The sequence below is a fragment of the Podarcis vaucheri genome (genome assembly GCF_965113315.1).
Source record: "Podarcis vaucheri genome assembly, chromosome: 5".
Classification (NCBI taxonomy): domain Eukaryota; kingdom Metazoa; phylum Chordata; class Lepidosauria; order Squamata; family Lacertidae; genus Podarcis; species Podarcis vaucheri.
This window is the reverse complement of record NC_138763.1, coordinates 7,518,689-7,541,154: the sequence shown is the minus strand read 5'-3', so window position 1 is coordinate 7,541,154 and position 22,466 is coordinate 7,518,689. Positions and strand designations below refer to the sequence as shown.

At 42.1% G+C, this 22,466-nt stretch overlaps 2 protein-coding genes across 2 annotated transcripts in view; one reads left to right on the top strand and one right to left on the bottom strand.

The window, feature by feature from the left end:
- Positions 1–22,466, bottom strand: part of LOC309533172 (cytochrome P450 2J2-like) — a 196,926-nt gene that overhangs the window by 4,199 nt on the left and 170,261 nt on the right. The gene's annotated exons all lie outside the window — the stretch shown is intronic.
- On the top strand, positions 197–21,241 carry LOC309533178 (cytochrome P450 2J2-like). The gene is made up of 9 exons (XM_082224391.1): positions 197–394; positions 6,266–6,428; positions 12,922–13,071; positions 13,274–13,434; positions 15,452–15,628; positions 17,773–17,914; positions 18,960–19,147; positions 19,623–19,764; positions 20,770–21,241. Exons 1-9 carry the CDS (start codon positions 227–229, stop codon positions 20,955–20,957), a joined length of 1,479 nt encoding a protein of 492 aa, XP_082080517.1. The 5' UTR covers positions 197–226; the 3' UTR covers positions 20,958–21,241.

Below are 22,466 nucleotides of genomic sequence, written 5' to 3'. Positions count from 1 at the left end.
TATCCTGGCCTTCATTGCTGGATTAATAATAGCTTGAAAGAGTTCTTACTGAAGGCTTTGACGCCTACATCAGATTGGTACCTTCCCAAGGCACAGGTTACAAGGAGTAGCAATTCCATAAGAGGGAAAGATATCCATATTAAATACCAGATGACTCTCGGGTACTGGAAATAGATCACAGTCTCTTGGGAGAAAAAATTAAGGAGAAAGAGACAGCAAGAGAAGGATGGAGGTATGGGCACTTTTGATTGCTCTGCTGGTGCCTCTTCTGATTCTGCACTACCTGAAACAGCTCTGGTCACGCAGGCATTATCCCCCAGGACTTCTCCAGCTTCCTCTCATTGGAGCCATATGGAGGTTTGGATTCAAGATTGATGAAAATACTCTCATTCAGGTACTTATTGCTTCGTAATAACTCAGTCTGATGCCAACAATTCTTTTATCTATTTTCCCCAACAATTGTGATATTTCAGCTTCAACAATAGAATGGGTTAAAATGGTAAATGCCATAAGCCTCTGTTGTCAGAAGCTGTAAGCAATACAAATAATAGTAATAATGTAAATAGTATTATAATTAATATTGCAAAGCACAAAACCATATAAAAGTTGAAAAATATGCATTAAAACCTACAGATCAAAAATATTTATTGTATACTGTTAAACTGAGGAAGGAGGAGAGAACACCCTCAAAGGAAGAATGCTTTATGAAAATCTTGAAATATGCAGAGATGGCAAAAATTGATAAAATATACAAATTTAGAATCTTTTAAAGAAGATTGGAAAATCTTTCCGGTCCATATAAAAAGTTATTTCCCATATGCAAAGACCACAGTGGGGTTTGAACTGTAAGAAAACAGCAGAATATATAAAGAAACATGTTAGAGAGGATCAAATCAGATAAGATGGAACTTTAAAATGCAATAGTATGTAATTCGAGTTATAAACATTGATATTGGGTGAGTGGGAAATCACTTGTTTTGTTGAATTGGAATATAGTGGTACCTTGGGTTAAGTACTTAATTCGTTCCGGAGGTCCGTCCTTTTTTATATAATTTTTATTAAATTTCCAGTTAACAAACCAATCATATCACATTAATTCCAAATTATACTAATACATAATAAACTCCAAATATTTAGCGGAATTTAAAATTTTTGTTGGGGGTACCCATGCTTCGAGTTCAGAAAGGGTCCAATCATCTCATATTTCTGCTGCTTTGAGAAAGTCCCATCTTTCCATCTCTTTGTTGTTATCCTTTACAAATCCCGTCTTCCAATCTTCTTGCTGTTATCATTTTTCTTCTTAATAACCTCTGAGTTATCTCCACAAGCGCGTTGAAGCAAACATTATTATAGTCCTGTGTGGATTTTCACGCAGATCCAAAAGTCCTATTCAAACGGCAGGCGCCATTTCAACAGTTCCCATAAAGTACAGTCTAAGCGTCTGCTCATTAACTTTCCCAGACCAGTTGCTCCATAAATCAGCCTTTCCAGGGGAGTTCTTGCCAAATCAAACGTAGAATTCAGATATGATAACAGAACAGTGGCTCCCTCCCCCTTTGACTGTAAATCTTGCAACAAAGTCAGTCTCATAATGGCGGTTCCCAATTAGAACTGCGTCATCCAAAAGCCTTTTGTTACCTTTCCAGATCTTCCGCAAAACAGAGCCTTTAGTTGATAATTTTATTTCCACACAGTTTATTTTCACATCTCACTTGCTATCAGTCATGTGGTGGTTCTTCTTGGGGAGGGGTTGTTAGGTAAATCATATTGAAAAAGTGAAAAGTTCCTCCCCTTTCCGATACGTTTCAACATACCGACATGGTTGTGATTCTTTGATGTAGTCTTCTGTTCAGTCCAACCCGTCACTCAGCTTCTCAGTGGTCGATTTAATTAGCAATCAGTACACCCTTTCCTTTGCTCGAAACATGTGCATTTACTCTTCTCCAATTATTTATCTTGAGCAATGCAACTAGGATCACAATCAGAAGTAGTATCCAGGAGATCCAAAAACTGACTCGAGGGCTTTCCGTCCAGTGCCCCCACCCCCTCCTTCTTTCGAACTCGGGGGTGATTTATTGCCAACTGCGGACGAGGCAGCATTTTCCTATCCCCTGGGAAAACTCGGGAGGCTAATTTACTCCCATCATTAGTCTCTTAACCTGTCCGTTCTTACCCTGAAACTGTTCTTAACCTGAAGCACCACTTTAGCTAATGGAGCCTCCTGCTGCGGCCGCGCCGCCAGAGCATGATTTCTGTTCTCATCCTGAAGCAAAGTTCTTAACCCTAAGTACTATTTCTAGGTTAGCAGAGTCTGTAACCTGAAGCGTATGTAACCTGAAGTGTGTGTAACCCGAGGTACCACTGTATAATTGTTGAGTAACAAATGTAACTTTCTATATGGAAAATTTCTATATTCCAATTGTTTTGTCAGTTGGAACATTATTATTATTATTATTATTATTATTATTATTATTATTAACCACCCAATAATACGCCCCCACAAAAAAATCAGATTTCAAAAAGGGCATAGGCCTAGTTTAAAAGGAAGGTTTTGCCAGGTGAACTTCCCTGGCGAGAGCATTCCACAGATGGGGAGTCACTGCAGAGCAGGTCCATTCTTGTGTTGCCACCCTCTGGACCTCTTATGGAGGAGGAACACAAGGAAGGGCCTCAGAAGATGATTTCAGGGTCTGGGTGAGATCATATTGAAAGAGGCGGTCCTTGAGGTATTGTGGTTCTGAGCCATTTAAGGCTTTCTAGGTCAAAACCAGCACTTTGAATTGGGTCCAGAAACTAATTGGTAGCTGGTGCAGCCGGACCAGGAGCGATGTAATCTGCTCTTGTTCCAGTGAGCAACCTGGCCGCTGAATTCTGCACTAGCTGAAGTTTCCAAACTGTCTTCAGAGGCAACCCTATGTATAACACATTGCAAGTAATCTTACCTTGAGGTTACCAAGGTTAAGAAATGTAACTTTCTATATGAAAAAAGAATAAAATATTATTACAGAAAAAAGACAGACCACAGAATTCATTCACAGCAGCCTCTCAACAGGTACTAACCTCCATGCCCTATTCAATCTTTTTCACTCAAACCAGAAGCACTTATAAAAAACAAACTATAAACTAAAATACCAAAATCTTCTTAAAGGATCTCTGCGGTAAACTAGGGTTGCCATTTTTTAGGAAATTGTTGAGCTTTTTTCATTGGGTTGCCGTACATCTGGGTGTTCCGTGACATTTTGCCGATTCCTGTTAGGACATGTCAGGAATTTTCCTGATGTTTCGTACAAAGATTACCATAATAAAGGACAAAAGTGGTAAAGATCTAACTGAAGCAGAAGACATCAAGAAGAGGTGGCAAGAATACACAGAGGAATTATACCAGAAAGATATGGATGTCTCGTACACCCCAGGTAGTGTGGTTGCTGACCTTGAGCCAGACATCCTGGAGAGTGAAGTCAAATGGGCCTTAGAAAGCACTGCAAATAACAAGGCCAGTGGAAGTGATGGTATTCCAGCTGAACTGTTTAAAATTTTAAAAGATGATGCTGTTAAGGTGCTACACTCAATATGCCAGCAAGTTTGGAAAACTCAGCAGTGGCCAGAGGATTGGAGAAGATCAGTCTACATTCCAATCCCAAAGAAAGGCAGTGCCAAAGAATGCTCCAACTACCGCACAATTTCACTCATTTCACATGCTAGCAAGGTTATGCTTAAAATTCTACAAGGAAGGCTCAAGCAGTATGTGGACCGAGAACTCCCAGAAGTGCAAGCTGGATTTAGAAGAGGCAGAGGAACCAGAGACCAAATTGCAAACATGCGCTGGATTATGGAGAAAGCCAGAGAGTTCCAGAAAGACATCTACTTCTGCTTCATTGACTATGCAAAAGCCTTTGACTGTGTTGACCACAGCAAACTATGGCAAGTTCTTAAAGAAATGGGAGTGCCTGATCACCTCATCTGTCTCCTGCGAAATCTCTATGTGGGACAAGAAGCTACAGTTAGAACTGGACATGGAACAACTGATTGGTTCCAAATTGGGAAAGGAGTACGGCAAGGCTGTATATTGTCTCCCTGCTTATTTAACTTATATGCAGAATTCATCATGCGAAAGGCTGGGCTGGATGAATCCCAAGCCGGAATTAAGATTGCCGGAAGAAATATCAACAACCTCAGATATGCAGATGACACAACCTTGATGGCAGAAAGTGAAGAGGAATTAAAGAACCTTTTATTGAGGGTGAAAGAGGAGAGCGCAAAATATGGTCTGAAGCTCAACATCAAAAAAACGAAGATCATGGCCACTGGGCCCATCACCTCCTGGCAAATAGATGGGGAAGAAATGGAGGCAGTGAGAGATTTTACTTTCTTGGGCTCCATGATCAGTGCAGATGGTGACAGCAGTCACGAAATTAAAAGACGCCTGCTCCTTGGGAGAAAGGCGATGGCAAACCTAGACAACACTTTAAAAAGCAGAGACATCACCTTGCCAACAAAGGTCCGTATAGTAAAAGCCATGGTTTTCCCAGTAGTGATGTATGGAAGTGAGAGCTGGACCATAAAGAAGGCTGATCGCCGAAGAATTGATGCTTTTGAATTATGGTGCTGGAGGAGACTCTTGAGAGTCCCATGGACTGCAAGAAGATCAAACCTCTCCATTCTGAAGGAAATCAGCCCTGAGTGCTCACTGGAAGGACAGATCGTGAAGCTGAGGCTCCAATACTTTGGCCACCTCATGAGAAGAGAGGACTCCCTGGAAAAGACCCTGATGTTGGGAAAGATGGAGGGCACAAGGAGAAGGGGACGACAGAGAATGAGATGGTTGGATGGTGTTCTTGAAGCTACTAGCATGAGTTTGATCAAACTGCGGGAGGCAGTGGAGGACAGAAGTGCCTGGCGTGCTCTGGTCCATGGGGTCACGAAGAGTCGGACACGACTAAACGACTAAACAACAACATGGCAAGCCTACAGTAAGTGCTAATCTCCAGTTAATACTCCCACCAATAATACAAGGCCAGGGCTGTGAAATCAGCTCCAGAGAGTCATTTAGAAAGCTGTGAAACTAATGTCACTGGGAAATGAAGTCTTGCTACCACTTACAAGTTGACCCATATAAAATACAACAACATTTTATGTTGCCTTGTGTTTCCCCCCCAGATTTCACATAGCTACCCATGCTGCCATTATCCTACTTTGTATGGTTTTGTGCTTTTCAGTATTAATCGGAATCTTGCCCCTTTATACTAGTTTTAATGTGTGTCGTTCATAGCTGCTGGTTGAAGGGCACTCATCTCCAAAACACATCGTGTAACACAAGAAGCTGAATTAATAAATCATGATCTACCTGTTGGACATCCCTCTCCTAGAATGCTGTGTACTTCTCCCCTTCCAACAGACGGAAGGGAAATAGGAACAACTGGCAATGAATCAGGAGCACATCAGTCTTTCTCAGCAGCAGCTCACATGTAACTAGAGAAGACAAGAGACAAACAGAACAGACACCTTTCCATTGCCTCCTCCGCAAGCATTAACTCTTTGTCAGACCATAGTTTAGTTTATTTCCTTGTTTCTTAAATACAATTCTGAGCCTTTTTTCAGCGAAAACTCTTCAAAAAATACAAAATTACTCAACCATCGGATATGAACATATTAACTTTTAAAACATTGGAATTGGTAATAATCTCTAGCCCAGACATGTATCATCTGAATTCCTTGCCATATATTTGCATGGTGGTGATGCTCCAGCTGTGACCCACCGTGGGTCTGAAACCTGACCCAGGACTCTAGCCCAGCCTTTGCTAACCTGGAACCCTCCAGATGTTTTGGACTACAATGCCCATCTGCCCCAACCACCATGGCCAATAGTCAGTGATGGTGGGAGTTCTAGTTCAAAAGCATCTGGTGGGCTACAGCTTCCACATCCCTGCACACACAAAGATTGTGGCAAGATCATTTTCTGGCAAAGATTTGTGCATCTTCTTGTCTGTCGCAGGAGGGCTGGTTACTATGAAGTGTCTCTGCTGCTCTGATCCTAGGCAGAGGCAACATGGCTAGGAGGGAGTAAAACAAATGGGTTGGAATTATGGGTGGGAGGGAGGGTGGAAGGAAGGGGAGGAGGAGGAGGGGAAAGGATGATAGGAAGAGAACAGCACATAGTGAGAAACTGCAGAGGTTAGGGAGGATGACGTTCGCGTATTAAGTTGAAATATCCAACTGCATTTTTTGAACACATCATTCCTCTCTTCTCTTTTGAACCGAATGGTAGCTGGCAAAGCAACATGGAAACATTTACACCATGTGGTGTGGACATCTACCCATTGTAGTACTGTCTGGATTCCAAGCAGTGAAAGAAGCACTCATTGGACACTCTGAAGAATTAGACGAGCGACCAGAGACTCTTTTCCTTAGGACTCTGATAAAAGGAAGGGGTAAGTAGTGAAGAATAAGAATTTCTACTGGTATTTTCCCCAGATGAAACTTTTAAAGGGCTGTCCAGAAAAACAGAACAAAGGTTCTCTATTACTGCTGTACACAACGGGAAATGCATTACCTAGGAGCCAACACCTAGGGGCTGAGGTCATTCAGAGTGGCTAGTTCTCATGCTATCAAATGACACATTCGTTTGGGTCCATGAAAACCTGGCTTCAGCACATGTGAAGATTTGATTGATTATGACATCTCTAAGAAACACAACACACCGCTTCTCTCAACAAGCTCTTCCAACATGTTTTGGGCATGGACTCATGTGGCAAATATAACATGTGAACTTTGCAATCACATAGTTACTATCATCATTATACATTATGAATTGCTTCTTGCATGTATGTCTCAAGGCAACTTACAGAGATATAAAAACCGTTTAAACTATGAATAATCATAGTTTAGAAGTCCCCGGTCCTAAGTAAGTCAGATTATTATTATTATTTTTATAATATTTTATTAAGTTTTGACAATAAAAGAGTTTTTTTTAAAAAATAGAAAAGACAAAAAAGATACAAAATTATAAAATACAAAAATACAGACATTAGACACAAAAAAGAAAAGAAAAAATACATATAAAAAGACAAAAATTCCCTCTTTCTTAATTTCTCCTCTTTAGTTAACTTATTTTCCTGACTCCCTCATGTCTCCCATTTTTGTATCCCTTTTAAAAGTTGGTTCAGCAAATTCATGTCCTGTTAGTCTATCTATTATTAATCCAATCTTGCATTTTACCTTGTTCCTAAAACCACTGCAATTCATTTCAATGTCCTCAACATTCAAAAATTTTACAATATTTCTGCAAATACATTTTAACTTTCCTCCAGTCTTCTTCCACCAACTCTTCTCCCTGGTCTCGGATTCTGCCAGTCATTTCCGCCATCTCCATATAGTCTATTAGTTGCATCTGCCATTCTTCCAAGGTGGGTAGGTCTTGTGTCTTCCAATGCTTTGCGATGAGAATTCTTGCTGCTGCTGTAGCATACATAAAGAAAGTTCTATCCTTCTTTAACACCGATTGGCCAACTATGCCCAGGAGGAAGGCCTCTGGTTTCTTCGGGAAAGTATATTTAAATACCCTTTTCAATTCATTATATATCATTTCCCAGAAAGCCTTGATCCTTGGGCACGTCCACCAAAGGTGAAAAAAAGTACCTTCAACTTCTTTACATTTCCAACATTTGTTATCGGGCAAGTGATATATTTTTGCAAGCTTGACTGGAGTCATGTACATCATTTTCATAATATTCTCTCTTAGGGCATTACATGCCGTGAATTTAATCCCGGTGGTCCACAACTTCTCCCAGTCAGCAAACATAATATTATGTCCTATATCTTGTGCCCATTTTATCATTGCAGATTTTACCGTTTCTTCCTCAGTATTCCATTTCAACAGCAGATTAGACATTCTTGAAAGTATCTTAGCATTGGGTTCTAACAGTTCTGTTTCTAACTTTGATTTTTCCACCTGAAAACCAATTTTTTTATCCAAATTGTAAACCTCTCTTATTTGAAAATAGTGTAACCAGTCTCGCACCTTCTCTTTAAGTTTGTCATAACTCTGCAATTTCAATTTGTCACCTTCCTGTTCTAACATTTCCCAATATTTTGGCCATCTAGCCTCCATATTGAGTTTTTTCAAAGCTTTTGCCTCCATAGGTGATAGCCACCTTGGGGTTTTACTCTCCAAGAAGTCTTTATACCTTGTCCAGACATTAAACAATGCTTTCCTGACAATATGGTTTTTAAATGCCTTATGTGCTTTTACCTTGCCATACCATAAATATGCATGCCACCCAAATATATTATCAAATCCTTCAAGGTCCAAAACATCTGTATTCTCAAGAAGTAGCCATTCCTTCAGCCAGCAAAAAGCTGCTGACTCATAATAAAGTTTTAAGTCCGGCAGGGCAAACCCCCCTTTGTCTTTAACATCAGTAAGAATCTCAAATTTTATTCTGGGCTTTTTGCCCTGCCAGACAAATCTAGATATATCTCTTTGCCACTTCTTGAAGCAATCCATCTTATCAATAATTTGCAGTGATTGGAACAAAAATAACATTCTCAGCAATACATTCATCTTAATGACAGCAATTCGACCCAGCAAGGAAAGCTTCAGATTCGTCCAGATTTCTAGATCTTTTTTCACCTCTGACCAGCATTTCTCATAGTTGTCTTTAAATAAGTTCACATTCTTGGATGTCATATTCACCCCCAAAATAAAAAAAAATCCTTCCAGTAGCACCTTAAAGACCAACTAAGTTAGTTCTTGGTATGAGCTTTCGTGTGCATGCACACTTCTTCAGATATTCACCCCCAAGTATTTTACCTTCTTTACTAGTGTTAAGTCTGTCTCTTTCTGAAATCTCTCTTTCTCTATTGGCGTCAAATTTTTCTCCAAAACCTTAGTTTTAAATTTATTCAATTTAAAGCCTGCCACCTGGCCAAAATCCTGGATTACTTCTAGGGCCCTCTTAGTGCTTAATATCGGCTCCTGTAATGTCATAACAAGATCATCTGCAAAAGCTTTAAGTTTATATTGTTTAACTCCGACCTGAATACCCTGAATCAAATGGTCCCTTCTGATCATATTTAGCAAAACCTCCAGGACCGAAATAAAAAGTAATGGGGAGATTGGGCAACCTTGTCGTGTTCCTTTCTCTATTTTAAACTCTTCTGTAACCATATTGTTTACAATCAATTTAGCTTTTTGTTCAGAATATATCACACCTATACCATTTTCAAAGTTTTGTTCAACCCCCATCCCCTGAAGATTCTTCTTCATAAAACTCCAGGAAATATTGTCAAAGGCTTTCTACGCATCTATAAAAATCAAGACTGCTTTTGTGTTAATGTTCACCTGCAGCTTTTCTAAAATGTTAATTATATTCCTCGTATTGTCCGATAGATGTCTTCCAGGGAGAAAGCCAGCCTCGTCTTTATGTATCACCTCTGCCAAAAAAATTTTCAGTCTTCTAGCCAAAATGTCTGCAAAGATTTTGTAATCCACATTAAGTAGGGATATGGGGCGATAGTTCTTAAGTTGTGTCTTTTCAAACTCAGTTTTCGGTATAAGTGTGATATACGCTTCTTTCCACGTCTCCGGTGCCTTTTCCCCCTCCATAATTTCATTGCAAACCTCCTTTAGTGGTTGAATTAAATAGTCTTTCAAAGTTCTGTAGTACTTGGAGGTTAGTCCATCAGGCCCTGGAGATTTGCCCAGTTGCATATTCTGAATCACCCCTTCAGAAGGGCTCCTCCAGAAAACGTTTTTTAATTGCACATTCATAATGATTTGTGCTCATAATACTTTCAAGGTGGTTATATCCAACTCCATTGTCAATACTATTTATGCCTGCAAAGATTTTGAGGTGATCATACAGTTTCCTTTCCATTCTGTCACATCCTTTAACTTTCTGCTGAAAACTACAAATGCACAAACTTATTTTTGTCCCACTTTCATTGCAGTACAGTTTCCCTAGACAGAAATAATGCAGTAGTGTTCAGGCAGCGTTGCAGAAGAATTAACAAAGCAGAATATATCCACCATTGATGCATTACATCTTGTCAAGAGTATGGTGCAGAATTCACCCTCAGTAAAAATCCCAAACCTGTCTAGTTGGACCAGTAGAAGTAGTAACTGGTTGACACCACACATTATATCCTTAAAAACAGTGTCGAAAAATTGGCTGAATTGGGTTTATTTGGTTTTCCATACTTTTTTATTGAAACTTTTCAGCAACACTAACTAAACAAACAAACAAAAAAGTAAAAGAGAGAAAGAAATGCCAAGCCCTGTCTCAAAGGTAGATTTTATAGGCGAAGGGGATCGAGATATAGATATGCTCGTATCCTTCCGATATGCGCCTCATCCCGAGGGACGAGGGTAGGGTGAGCAAGGATTACTCACCTCCGTCACTGGTGCTGTGCAATGCCAGGTCTATAGGCAACAAAACCGCCACCTTGCGAGATTTCTTTACCTCGCAGGGGGTCGACCTGGCTTGTGTGACAGAGACCTGGGTGCACAAAGATCCTGTGGAGGGGACGGAACGATATGGGATTGGGGGCAACTCCCATCTCTTGTGGGGGTGCAATTAGTGCCAGCACCGTAGGTTAAGAGTTTGGGTGTAATCTTCGACACCTGCCTTTCCATGGAGGTGCAGATTGCAGCTATAACAAAGGCGGCATTTTTCCATCTCCGCCAAGCTAAGCAGTTGGCTCCTTACCTCTTTCGCCCTGACCTAGCCACTGTGATCCACACGATGGTCACCTCCAGACTGGATTATTGTAACTCGCTCTACGTGGGGCTGCCCTTGAGACTGACCCAGAAACTCCAGCGGGTGCAGAATGCTGCAGCGAGACTCCTTACGGGGTCCTCGCTGAGAGATCACATTCACCTGGTGCTATACCAGCTGCACTGGCTCCCGGTGGAGTACAGGATTAGGTTTAAGGTGCTGGTTTTAACCTTTAAAGCCCTATACGGCCTAGAACCCTCGTACCTACGGGACCGACTCTCCTGGTATGTCCCACAGAGAAACCTACGGTCTTCAAATAAAAACATCTTGAAGTTCCCAGGCCACAGAGAGGTTAGGCTGGCCTCAACTAGAGCCAGGGCTTTTTAGGCTGTGGCTCCGCTCTGTCACAAGAGACTAGGGCCCTGCGGGACTTGACATCTTTCCGCAGGGCCTGCAAGATTAGATTAGATTAGATTAGATAAATTTATTGTCATTGTCCGTATATACACAGTATACACAACAACGAAAATCAAACACCCACCCAAAGACCGGGTACACATATACATTTGCACGTATCTCCGAACTCTTCATCCTATTTAGACATAATCTATAAAATATAACATAATCCAGAATATAGCATGACCTATTAAAGGCATAACATAACCTAAAACCTATCGCATTCCTTCCACTCCCTACTTACTAAACCTTGCAACTGGCCCTGAGATCATTATTTAGTGCAATCAGAGCTCTTGGATAAAAACTATTCAAAAGGCGTGTGGTTCGTGTTTTCATTGTCCTATATCTTCTGCCCGAAGGCAATAGTTCAAAGAAGTTGTGAGCAGGGTGGGTGGGATCTCTCAGAATATTATGTGACTTCTTCAAGATGCGAGACGTGAAGATCTCATCCAGGATAGAGCTGTTCCAGCAGGCCTTTGGCCAGGGCACAGCCTGACTCCCTCCTTCGGCAATCTTCGTGGAGCTCTGGCCCAATGGTTGCCAGTGGTTTGCTTTGAATTAATTTTATAATGAATGATTTTAGAGTGTTGTGTTGTACTGTTGTACTGTTTTATTGTTGTTAGCCGCCCTGAGCCCTGCTTCGGCTGGGGAGGGCGGGATATAAATAAATATTATTATTATTATTATTATTATTATTATTATTATTATTATTATTATATCTTGTCTCACACTGAAGGGAGTGGACCCTCCCAGCTCTCACCTGGCTGCTTCCCTTTCTTCCCCCAGTCTCCCATCCTGGGAAATCTTTCCTTCTCTGCCTCTCACACAGGGTCTTTCACCAGCCGGCTATCACCTTCAAGTGTGTACCCAATAGTCCTCCTCCATTCCAGTATGGTGACTTTATCTCCCAAAAAATTCCAACCATTCCTCCATGATTATTTTTTTTATAAAAAAACAAATTCTTCATTTCTATTTAAACAGGAATCTCTGCACTGTAGTCATATACAGTGGTACCTCAGGTTAAGTATTTAATTTCTTCTGGAGGTCTGTACTTAACCTGAAACTGTTCTTAACCTGAAGCACCACTTTAGCTAATGGGGCCACCTGCTGCTGCCGCGCCGCCAGAGCCCGATTTCTGTTCTCATCCTGAAGCAAAGTTTTTAACCTGAAACACTATTTTTGTGTTAGCGGAGTCTGTAACCTGAAAGGTATGTAACCTGAGGTACCACTGTACAATATTAAAAAATAACCCATAGTTATTTACTTATTGTATATTCATTATTTTACACCCAGTTTTATATCTTGTGATCCCATTTCCTGTAGGCAATGATTTTCCATCCTAATTTAGCAAGAGAGAAAGAAAAAAGCTCCTTCCATTTCCACCACTTCCATTCTTTTCCAAAAAGCATCACCAGAAGCTTGATAGATAGAAGTGAAATTTGATCGTGATGGCCTTCCATGGAAAGATCTAAACTTGTCGACATCACACTGTATCAGATACCAGATTTCTCTTCAAAAATCAAAATGGTAGAGCTGTCGAGAAATCTCACTTTTTGCTGATACTGTAAAGTGCACGTGCATGTGACGTCATTCTGAGCGTCTGCACATGTGCGAGCGGCAAAACCCTGAAGTAACCTGTTCCGTTACTTCCGGGTCACTGTGGGAGGCAACCTGAAAAGATTTAAGATTTAACCCAAAGCGACTTTAACCCGAGGTATGATTGTTGTTATTTCTCACTGATTTTCCATAGGTATTGCATTATCAAATGGTCACAACTGGAGGCGACAGAGACGCTTTGTTGTAGTCACTCTGCAGAAGCTGTGGCGGGAAAAGAAAGGCATGGAGCACCAAGTAGCAGAGGAGGCCCATCAGCTCGTGGAGGCTTTTGCACGTTCAAAGGGTATGTGATGCTAAGTGATGGTGCTGAGCTGGCATATGAAGATTTATTTGTGTCCTACCTCTGTCCATTTTAGAAAGGAATGTGATATGCTTTTCTTGGTTCCTAATGGAGATCCCAGCAATTTCTCTTGACCACCATGAACTCCCACTCTCAGTATGAACTGGACCAGCTGAGGTAACATTAGTATAACTTTATTTTGCAGGACAGCCAGTTGACCCCTCCATGCCCATCACTACTTCAGTCTCCAACGTGATATGTGCTGTGGCTTTTGGGTACCGGTTTGCTCTTGAAGATGAACGATTCCAGAAGCTGATAGAAGCCATAGAATTTATCCTACAATTTGTATGTAGCTTTGGTTATGCTGTGAGTAGTCATTTCCTTTAATACCTCCCAAGGGCTTTAATACCACAAATCAATATTCTGATAGAGGGTTGGAGAAGTGAGATCAGGTTTAAATTGATCTGAGATAAGGGCCACTTACTATCTCACAGCCTGATCCATTGCTCCTGATTATCATTGAGATAAAAAACACACCAAAACCCCCCATAAGAGATCTACAGCAAACCTTTTCAGAACTAAAATAACCAGCAGATGAAGTTAGACAACAGATCAACAGAGCCAGACTTATACCCAGAGAGCACTTGCTGCAAGACAGACCCAAAAAAGAAAATAACAGAACACCTCTAGTCATCACATACAGCTCCCAAGTTAAAACAGTACAACGCATCATCAGAGATCTACAACCTCTCCTGGACAATGACAGTTCTCTTTCTCAAGCTCTGGGAGGAAGACCTTTCATTGCCTACAGACAGCCACCCAATCTTAAACAACTCCTAACCCACAATAATACTACAACCAGACTTAACACGGACACTGGCACCAGAGCCTGCAATAAACCCAGATGCCAACTTTGCTGCCACATACACCCGGACAACACTATTACTGGCCCCAACAACATCACACATACCATCTCGGGACTATTCAATTGCTCATCGTCTAATATTGTGTATGCCATCAAATGCCAACAGTGTCCTTCAGCTCTCTATATTGGACAAACAGCCCAAACCTTACGCCAAAGAATAAATGGATATAAATCTGACATCAAGAATCACAAAACAGAGAAACCAGTAGGAGAACACTTCAATCTCCCAGGACATTCTATACAAGATCTCAAAGTAGCTGTTTTACTACAAAGGAATTTCAGAAATAGACTGGAAAGAGAAGCTGCTGAATTGCAACTCATTACCAAACTTAAAACCATGGAGAGACCTGGTTTGAACAAAGACATTGGATTCTTATCCCATTATACATGACTAAGCCTTTTCACCCCTTGCCTTTTCCTGTAAGACCTATTACAGTCGTTAAGAGTCGTCAACAGGCTCATCTCAGCTATCTGCCCATCTCCTATTCCCACCACCCTTCTGAGTAATACCCCTCCCCACCTTCTCACTATATAGAAGGATCTGGCAACTTCTGTTTCAGTGTATCTGAAGAAGTGTGCATGCACACGAAAGCTCATACCAAGAACTAACTTAGTTGGTCTTTAAGGTGCTACTGGAAGGAATTTTTTTATTTTGACTATGGCAGACCAACACGGCTACCTATCTGTAAAAAGAAGACTTTGTCCACCACAGGAGACTCTTTAGAGGGAAGATGGGACAAAAATGGAAAAATGACCTTGAGAACAGATCATCTAGAGCCCACCAAAGGGAAGAGAGGTGAACAAAATAATCTTCTCAAGAAGGGAATTACATCGTTTTGTTGCCATCATAGAAAACTAAATGTGTCTACTCTATACCCACCTAGCAGTGGCAATCATGGTGAGGCCCCTGCAGCCACCACTTGGCTGGAATTTTTTTTAATGAAAGAGAGACCAGCAACCCAAGCACTATCGCTATTGCTGAGGAAAGCAGCCCCCTTCTGCTAAACCCTTTCCTCAAATTTAAGTTCAGTTCTCCACATTTCTACATCCATTCCTAATCTGTAAAAAAATTAAAAAGTACTCATGAAACTTACCGTACTTGAATTTCCCCCCATCCCTATTCTCCACCCACCTCCAAGTACCACAAACGGGCACTAACTTGTTCCAGGAGAGGTCCTGAGATAGTGCCCAGTTTTGAAATTATGCCGGGGAACTGGAAAAATATTTTGAGCCATACTTTTATTTCACATTTTCAGCTAGGGATAATTCACAGAATCCAATCATTGTGGGATTCCAGAGAAGCTATAGACACCTTCCTTCTTCTTAGTGAGACTCAAACTAATATGCTAGCCCTGAAGAATAATGCAGATCATGTTTTTTAAGTGCAATTCCAAAGCACAAATGGTTTGAACAAGCTTCCTCATGGTTATGGCAGCATTTCTGCTATTTTCCCTTTAGCTTTATGAAATGCTTCCATGGCTCATGAAACATCTCCCAGGGCCCCACAAGAAGGCTTTCTCCTGCGTGGAGATGGTGCGTTCATTTGCAAAGGAGGAGATAGAGAAGCATAAGGAGAATCAGTCCCTGTATGAGCCACAGGATCTCATTGATTTCTATCTACTTCAGATGGAGAAAGTAAGTATCTGCTTGAAAGCGAATGCTGCTCATCCAAGGAATCATTATATTCCATGTTATGAGTGAACAGGGAGAGGAGCTGAGGGAAGTCTGGGGGGTGGGGGTGGGAGGGCTGGTTTTCTTTTTGGGGAGGGGAAAATAGGGGGGAATGAGGATGATACGTTTTTGATTAATTGTTATGTTGCAATATTTAATAAAAAATAAAAAATAAATATGTGAATACTAATCTCTTGCCAGGACACCAATACCTCTCTCTGCCCCCCCCAATTCCCTCATAGTCATTTTAATTGCTAAAGTGAATTGACATCCTTCCATGGGCATCTACTAAAATAGCTAGGAAAGGATAGATATTTTCATGTACAAATGTGGATGCAAATGAGTATCTGCTTCAAAACTGTAGGCAGCTCATTCAAGGAATCATTATATTCCCTGTTATATGTGAATACTAATCCCTTGCCTGGAAACCAGTACAGTGGTACCTTGGTTCTCAAACTTAATCCGTTCCAGAAGTCTGTTCCAAAATCAAAGTGTTCCAAAACTGAGGCATGCTTTCCCATAGAAAGTAATGGAAAACGAATTCATTCCAGACTTCATGACACTTCAATCGGAAATGGAAGGCTTTGATTACAATGGGGGACACAAATCAGCAGCGCAACAGTGAAAATGGAAGCTCAGGAGCACATTCAGCTTCCAAAGCAAAGTTCATAAACTGAAACATTGACTTCCAGGTTTGCAGCATTCAAGTTCCAAGTTGTTCGGGAACTAAGCTGTTCGAAAACCAAGGTACCACTGTGTCTTTTTTTCTGAATCTCAGTTGAAAATCACATTGAGTTCCCTCCAAATATTTCTCATAGTCAATTTAGTTGCTCAAGTGGGTTGACATCCATCCATAAGCAAATATAGAAATGTCTAGGAAATGTGAGTGTAAAGGAGTGGAAACTTAAGTGTATTATGGGATCTTGCTTTGGAGCATTTTTTTGGATTGATGTTTGTTTATCTGACATTCAAATGTGGACTGAGAAAACAGAAAATCCAAAACAAAATATTCTTAAACTAAACTGAGGATGCCTCCATGAAGTTTTAAATTTATTTTTCTGTCAAACGAGTGTGTTGGTAATAGTAGCCTGTTGGTTTTCGGTGAGTTTACCAGAAGTCTGGTAGGGACTTCTGACAGGAGCGTTACAATATTGTTTTTGATAGCGAAGCCTACCTCATGTATTTGACCTTCTTGTTCAGATAGACCTTTCCAGAAGAATGTGTAGCCTCCTTTTTCTTCCTTCAGTTGTCCCTTGCCTGCTCTTTGAGTCTCTTGAAGCACTGCAATATTGATGTTAAAATGTCACATCTCTCTTGCAATGATGGCAGTTCAGTGTTCAGGATGCTCATTATCTGTGTTATATCTGTCCATATATTCCGTGTTCCAAAGTTCAATTGTCTTTTACCACCGCTGGGTGGTGACCCCACTGTGCGTGGTAATCCAGTCAGGGAAAAAGAGAGGCAGACTATGGTTAGGGCACCTTTTCTAGCCCCTCCCCCATTTTGGAGTGAGCAGAGTAGATCCTAAAAAGGGCTGCTCAGTCATGGATACAGCTGCCGAGCTCCTTGTTCCTTGAGTCAGAATGACTGAATCTGTATCCACCGCCCATGTGCTGTTTCATGACTAAGGGCTTCCACATTTCACAATCCTGCCCCTGTTACCATATGCTGATCACCATGGAACTTTTGGTGTTTGGGTTTGGGATTGGTTTTTTGGAAGACGCCTGTACATGAATTTGTTTTAGGTCTGTAGATCAGTGCACACTGACCAATGAACAGTCTTCGCAGTAAGGCTCTGTTCTGATGGCATGAGTTGTCATGGCGACCGGTAAATTCCGTTGTAACATACTGCTTGTTATCACCCGCCTGTTCTGCCGTTGATGACTTCTTGGATCATTCTTTGATCCAGCGAGTGAGGGCAGCAACAGCGGTGGGGGAGGGGGTGGCAGCAGTTTCCCATTTCACCTTAGGCACTATAAGAGGATACCCCACCTCTCATGAAGCATGTGTGGGTGGTATGGTAATAAGTGGGGGAAGGAAGATAAAGTGCTGAAGGACAGAATGTAATGCATGTAAATGACATGTCATTTCCCCATTTTCAACACCAGAGCAGGAATGACCCAGAGTCCACCTATGATGAAGAAAACTTGGCCCAGTGCATTTTTGACCTCTTTGTAGGAGGTTCGGACACAAGTACGTGTTCTCTGAAATGGGCACTTCTCCTCCTGGCAAATCATCCAGATATCCAAGGTGAGAGAGGAGAGCCAGGGCTTCCCTTGACCACTAGGGTGGAGCATAGTTCTTTAAAGGTTTCATAAGGAAGCCTACAATATGGAAGGGACCCCAAGGGTCTTCTAATACAACCCCCTGCAATGCAGGAATCAACACATTCCCCCCTCCAGTTTGATACCATACCACAACCTGTACCTGTTTTGTTTTGCAAATCTGCTAGCAGTCTCTTTATGCAGCAAATGTACAAGAATGCCCCTGCTGTGAGATAAGTGACTGAGCCTCATTCCTGCCTCTCCGTGCTCCATTACATGAGGGATGCGGGTGGCACTGTGGTCTAAAGCACTGAGCCTCTAAGGATTGCTGATTAGAAGGTTGGCAGTTTGAATCCATAAGACAGGAGAGCTCCTGTTCCTCTGTCCCAGCTTCTGCCAACGTAGCAGTTCAATAGCATGCCACTGTTAGTAAACAGGTAGTGCTGCGGTGGGAAGGTAATCAGTATTTCTGTGTGCTCTGGCACTCATCATGGTGTCCAGTTGTGCCAGAAGTGGTTTAGTCATGCTGGCCACATGACCCGGAATGCTGTCTGTGGATAAACACCAGCTCCCTAGGCCTGAAAGCGAGATGAGCAAAGCACCCCATAGTCTCCTTTGATTGGACTTAACCTTCTAGGGGTCCTTTACCTTTACCTTTATATGAGTGATGCTAGCCAAAGATCAGATGAGGAAATGAGTATTAGTGAAACTAAGTAGGAAATATTGAGGGCTGGGGGTGGAGAATGAATATATGGCAGCCTTTGATCCCAGCCCTTCAGCAAATCCAGCCAGCTCTGGTAACCAGAAACAACTGCGATGAGCTTCACTTTCAGCCTTTTCACACCTGGGATCTAGAGTGGGGAAGAACCATGTACACAGATGAGCTCTTTGGAGGACCAGGTGACCTAAAAATGCAAGAAACTGGGACTCATTCACAGAGATTTATGGAATATGTTCAAGGGAATTAAATGTCCATCTGAAATAGAATGCAGTATTCACAATAAAACTTCTGTTTCCATCATTCTCTTCAGATAAAATGCACAAGGAAATAGAAGATGTCATAGGTTCTGCTCACTCAATCTGCTATCAAGACAAGAAGAAACTGCCCTACACCAATGCTGTGATTCATGAAATACAGCGCTTTAAATACGTCAGTTTTTGGGGGTTCCCTAGGCAATGTACAAAGGATTTCAAGCTGCGTGGTTTTCTCATTCCCAAGGTATAACAGTGTGGTATAGCTGCACTCCTGTAGCCCAAGAGCAAAGAGCAGCAGAGGGTTTCATATTGAGAGATGCAGCCAGCCATACAGGAAGTTCCTGTCTATTCAAAAATCTGAAGAGCAAGAGCAGGAGCTCCATCTGCAGACATGTTTCACCATCAGCTAGTGCCATTCCATGGGGCAATTGTGGCAGGGGAGGAGCATGTAGTGGCCAGAAGTCTCCGCCTGGTTGTGAGCTTTCATTTTAAAAGAGGCGGGGGAAAGTCCCCTTGTGTTCCTGCCTGTACAGAAAGTTTTTACAGTGATGAATACAAAGCCACCCACCAAAATAATAATAATAATAATAATAATAATAATAATAATAATAATAATAATTCAGATCAGTCTCTGCAATGATTAGTCTTGGGATAGTGTGGGACAATAAAAAAAAGCATTGATGTGAATGCATTCCAAGTCACTTGTTTCTTATTTGCAGGGGACTATTATTGTTCCCGATCTGCGCTCTGTTCTTCTTGATCCAACACGATGGGAGACACCTGAGGAGTTCAACCCAAATCATTTTTTGGACAAGGATGGACAATTCGTGAACAGAGAAGAATATCTCCCATTTGGTGCCGGTAAACACAGAAGACCAAGCTATGTTGTGATCTATAGATGTGCTTACTGGTCTGCTTCCAGGAAATGACATCAGCAGCAGCACAGGAGGGAGTGGGCCAGAGCAGAAGGAGCATCTTTCTGTCTGGAGTGGCACTGCTAGTCAGCAGAATGGGGCAAGGCACTGGCAAGTTAAGGGGATCTCTAGGTTGGTGGCTTGGGATCCACACATGCACATACACTTATGTGGTCTCCATCTGCACCTCCCTACATTTGCCACCCCTGCCCTGTCCCTGAGAGAGGCAGCACTGCCAGCACCAGGATAGTGCTGTTCCCTGTCACACATCACCACTGCAAGCCACCCAACTTCTCTTCAGGCAGCAATGCTAGTTCCTACCAAGGTGAAGTAAACCTGGCAGGAGAGTTTGCTCCAAGGTCTTAACCCCTTTCTGCATTGCTGATTTGGGCAGTTGACCAAAGTTTTCCTTTCATTTTTTAAAATCAAGTTTTATTAAAAAGCTTTATACATAAGACACAATAAAAATCATACCAATCTAAAAGGGAAAATAGAAAAAAGATTAGGAAAGAAAAAATAGAAAAAATAAAGGAAATTACAGAGTCCTCTATCAAACTTAAATCTTCACCCTTATTCTGCACACAGAAAAGTGAGCCCTCCCAGTTCTCACTGGGAGCTAGAGCCTCTTACACTGGCTTCTAGCCCTGGGAGATGCTTTCTGCCCTGCCCCTCCCACAGGACCCTTCATCTTCAATCCATCCTCTTCCTGAATGTATCTTCCTTGATATGAGATTGGGAACTTCAAATTACAGAACAAAACATAAGTATAACAAGAAGAAAGGAAGGTTAGCACTGACCAGGCTAGAAAACTGACAGCAGCCTTGATGTTTTCCGTATCCTAACTATGTCTATTTTGCCAAAGTGTTATGAAGAATGCTTATAGCTACAAAGCAAAGAACATGGGAAAGTAAATTATTGCTCACTTACTGACTTCTTCTTGTCTCCTCCTCAGGGTCTCGCATATGTTTGGGAATGCAGATGGCAAAGATCGAAATATTCATCTTCCTGACCAGCCTGCTGAGGGCATTCAGTTTTCAGTTGCCAGAAGGAGTCAAAGAGCTCAATCAAGAGGCTATAATAGGGATTATAGCACATCCCCATCCGTATAAACTCCATGCTGTTCCCCGTTGCAACACATAAGAAAATAGGAAAATATTAGGGGCTGCACCCCTGCTTCCTGCACTCGGTGACCCCTTGGCCACTCCTGACACATGAACCCCCTAGCATTTCCCCTTCCCTTCCCATCTCATCCCATGCAACTACTGAGGTCTCTTTTCACCTTCGCAGCTCCATTTCTGAAGCCAATTCTCTCTTATTTTCTGCAGCTCTGCTTTGCATCCATTCTCCCCTTCACCCCATCTCCTCCTTTTCTTCAGGCCCTTTCATGCCCCTGCTTTCATCTTCATCACTCTCCCAATGCCTCCTTACTCAGTGGCATAGCGTGGGGGGTGCAGGGGGGCCGGCCACACCGGGCGCAACATCTGGGGGTTAGGGTTAGGGGGTGCAAATCCACGGGTTAGGGGGCGCAAATCCACGGGTTAGGGGGCGCAAATTACTTGCCTTGCCCCGGGTGCTGACAACCCACGCTACGCCACTGTCCTTACTCCCTCCTTTTTGACAACTTCCTTTGCATCCCCATTCTTAGTCTTGCTCCCTTTTCTCCTCCCCCCCTCTCCTTTTCTCAAATCTCCCTTACACACACATTCCCACACCTCCTCCTCTCTCCCTCTTCTGCAGCCCCCTTCTAACACCCCCCATGCTATGTTATTGTATCTTTAAGATGAGTAAACTCCTAAGAGCAAAGCTATCAGCTTCTCCAGTTGAAGAATGTTAAGTTTCTTTGATGGATACTGTACATGTATGCTTGTTAATAAAATATCTCTCTAAATCACTACATTGAACCCGGAACCTTGAATGTGGACCACGCAAGGTATCAGGAGTGAAATAGGTTGTGTGGAGGCACTATGCAGTATTTGAAGGCTTCACATCCTTTATCACAGTTAAGGAATGGAAGGGGGAGAAGTTTGAAACAGACGTTCCCTTACTTCCACTAGCCTTTCCTTCAATGGCAGAAGTTTGAGTAAAATGGAGATGGTGGAAAACTGAGATAACTGTGGCTTTAGGAATAATGGAGGGATGGAGGAACACTGAGCAATTGGTGTGTTTGTATGTGTATGTGTGTTTGTATATATAACATTTTAACAAGGAGAAACAGCAGAGATGGGTACGGACAGTGGCGGACTGTCTGCCCTGAGCCTCTGCAGCTCAGGAGAAGTTGGAGGGTTACTGGACCCAGGGGGCGACTCACCTTCCCCCTGACAGGGCTGGGTGAGGCGCACCTGTAGGCATTGTGTCCTCAACCACCTCTGGAGCCAGAGTGGATTCACCTGGTGCCTGCTCCTGAGGATCCGGCACAGGTGCAGGCGCTTCAGAATCAAGGCCCTGCCCCAATTCTTTTTCTTTTTTTAAGTAATATTTATTACTTTCCAAAAAATTTAAACACTAAAAAGACAATACAATACAATACATTACAATACAATACATTAAAACAAAAACAATAAAATAAATCAAACAATTTCATTATCCCATCTTTCATTCACTTATTTCCACGACCTCCTCACACCTCCCTTTTTGTATTCCACTTCTGTT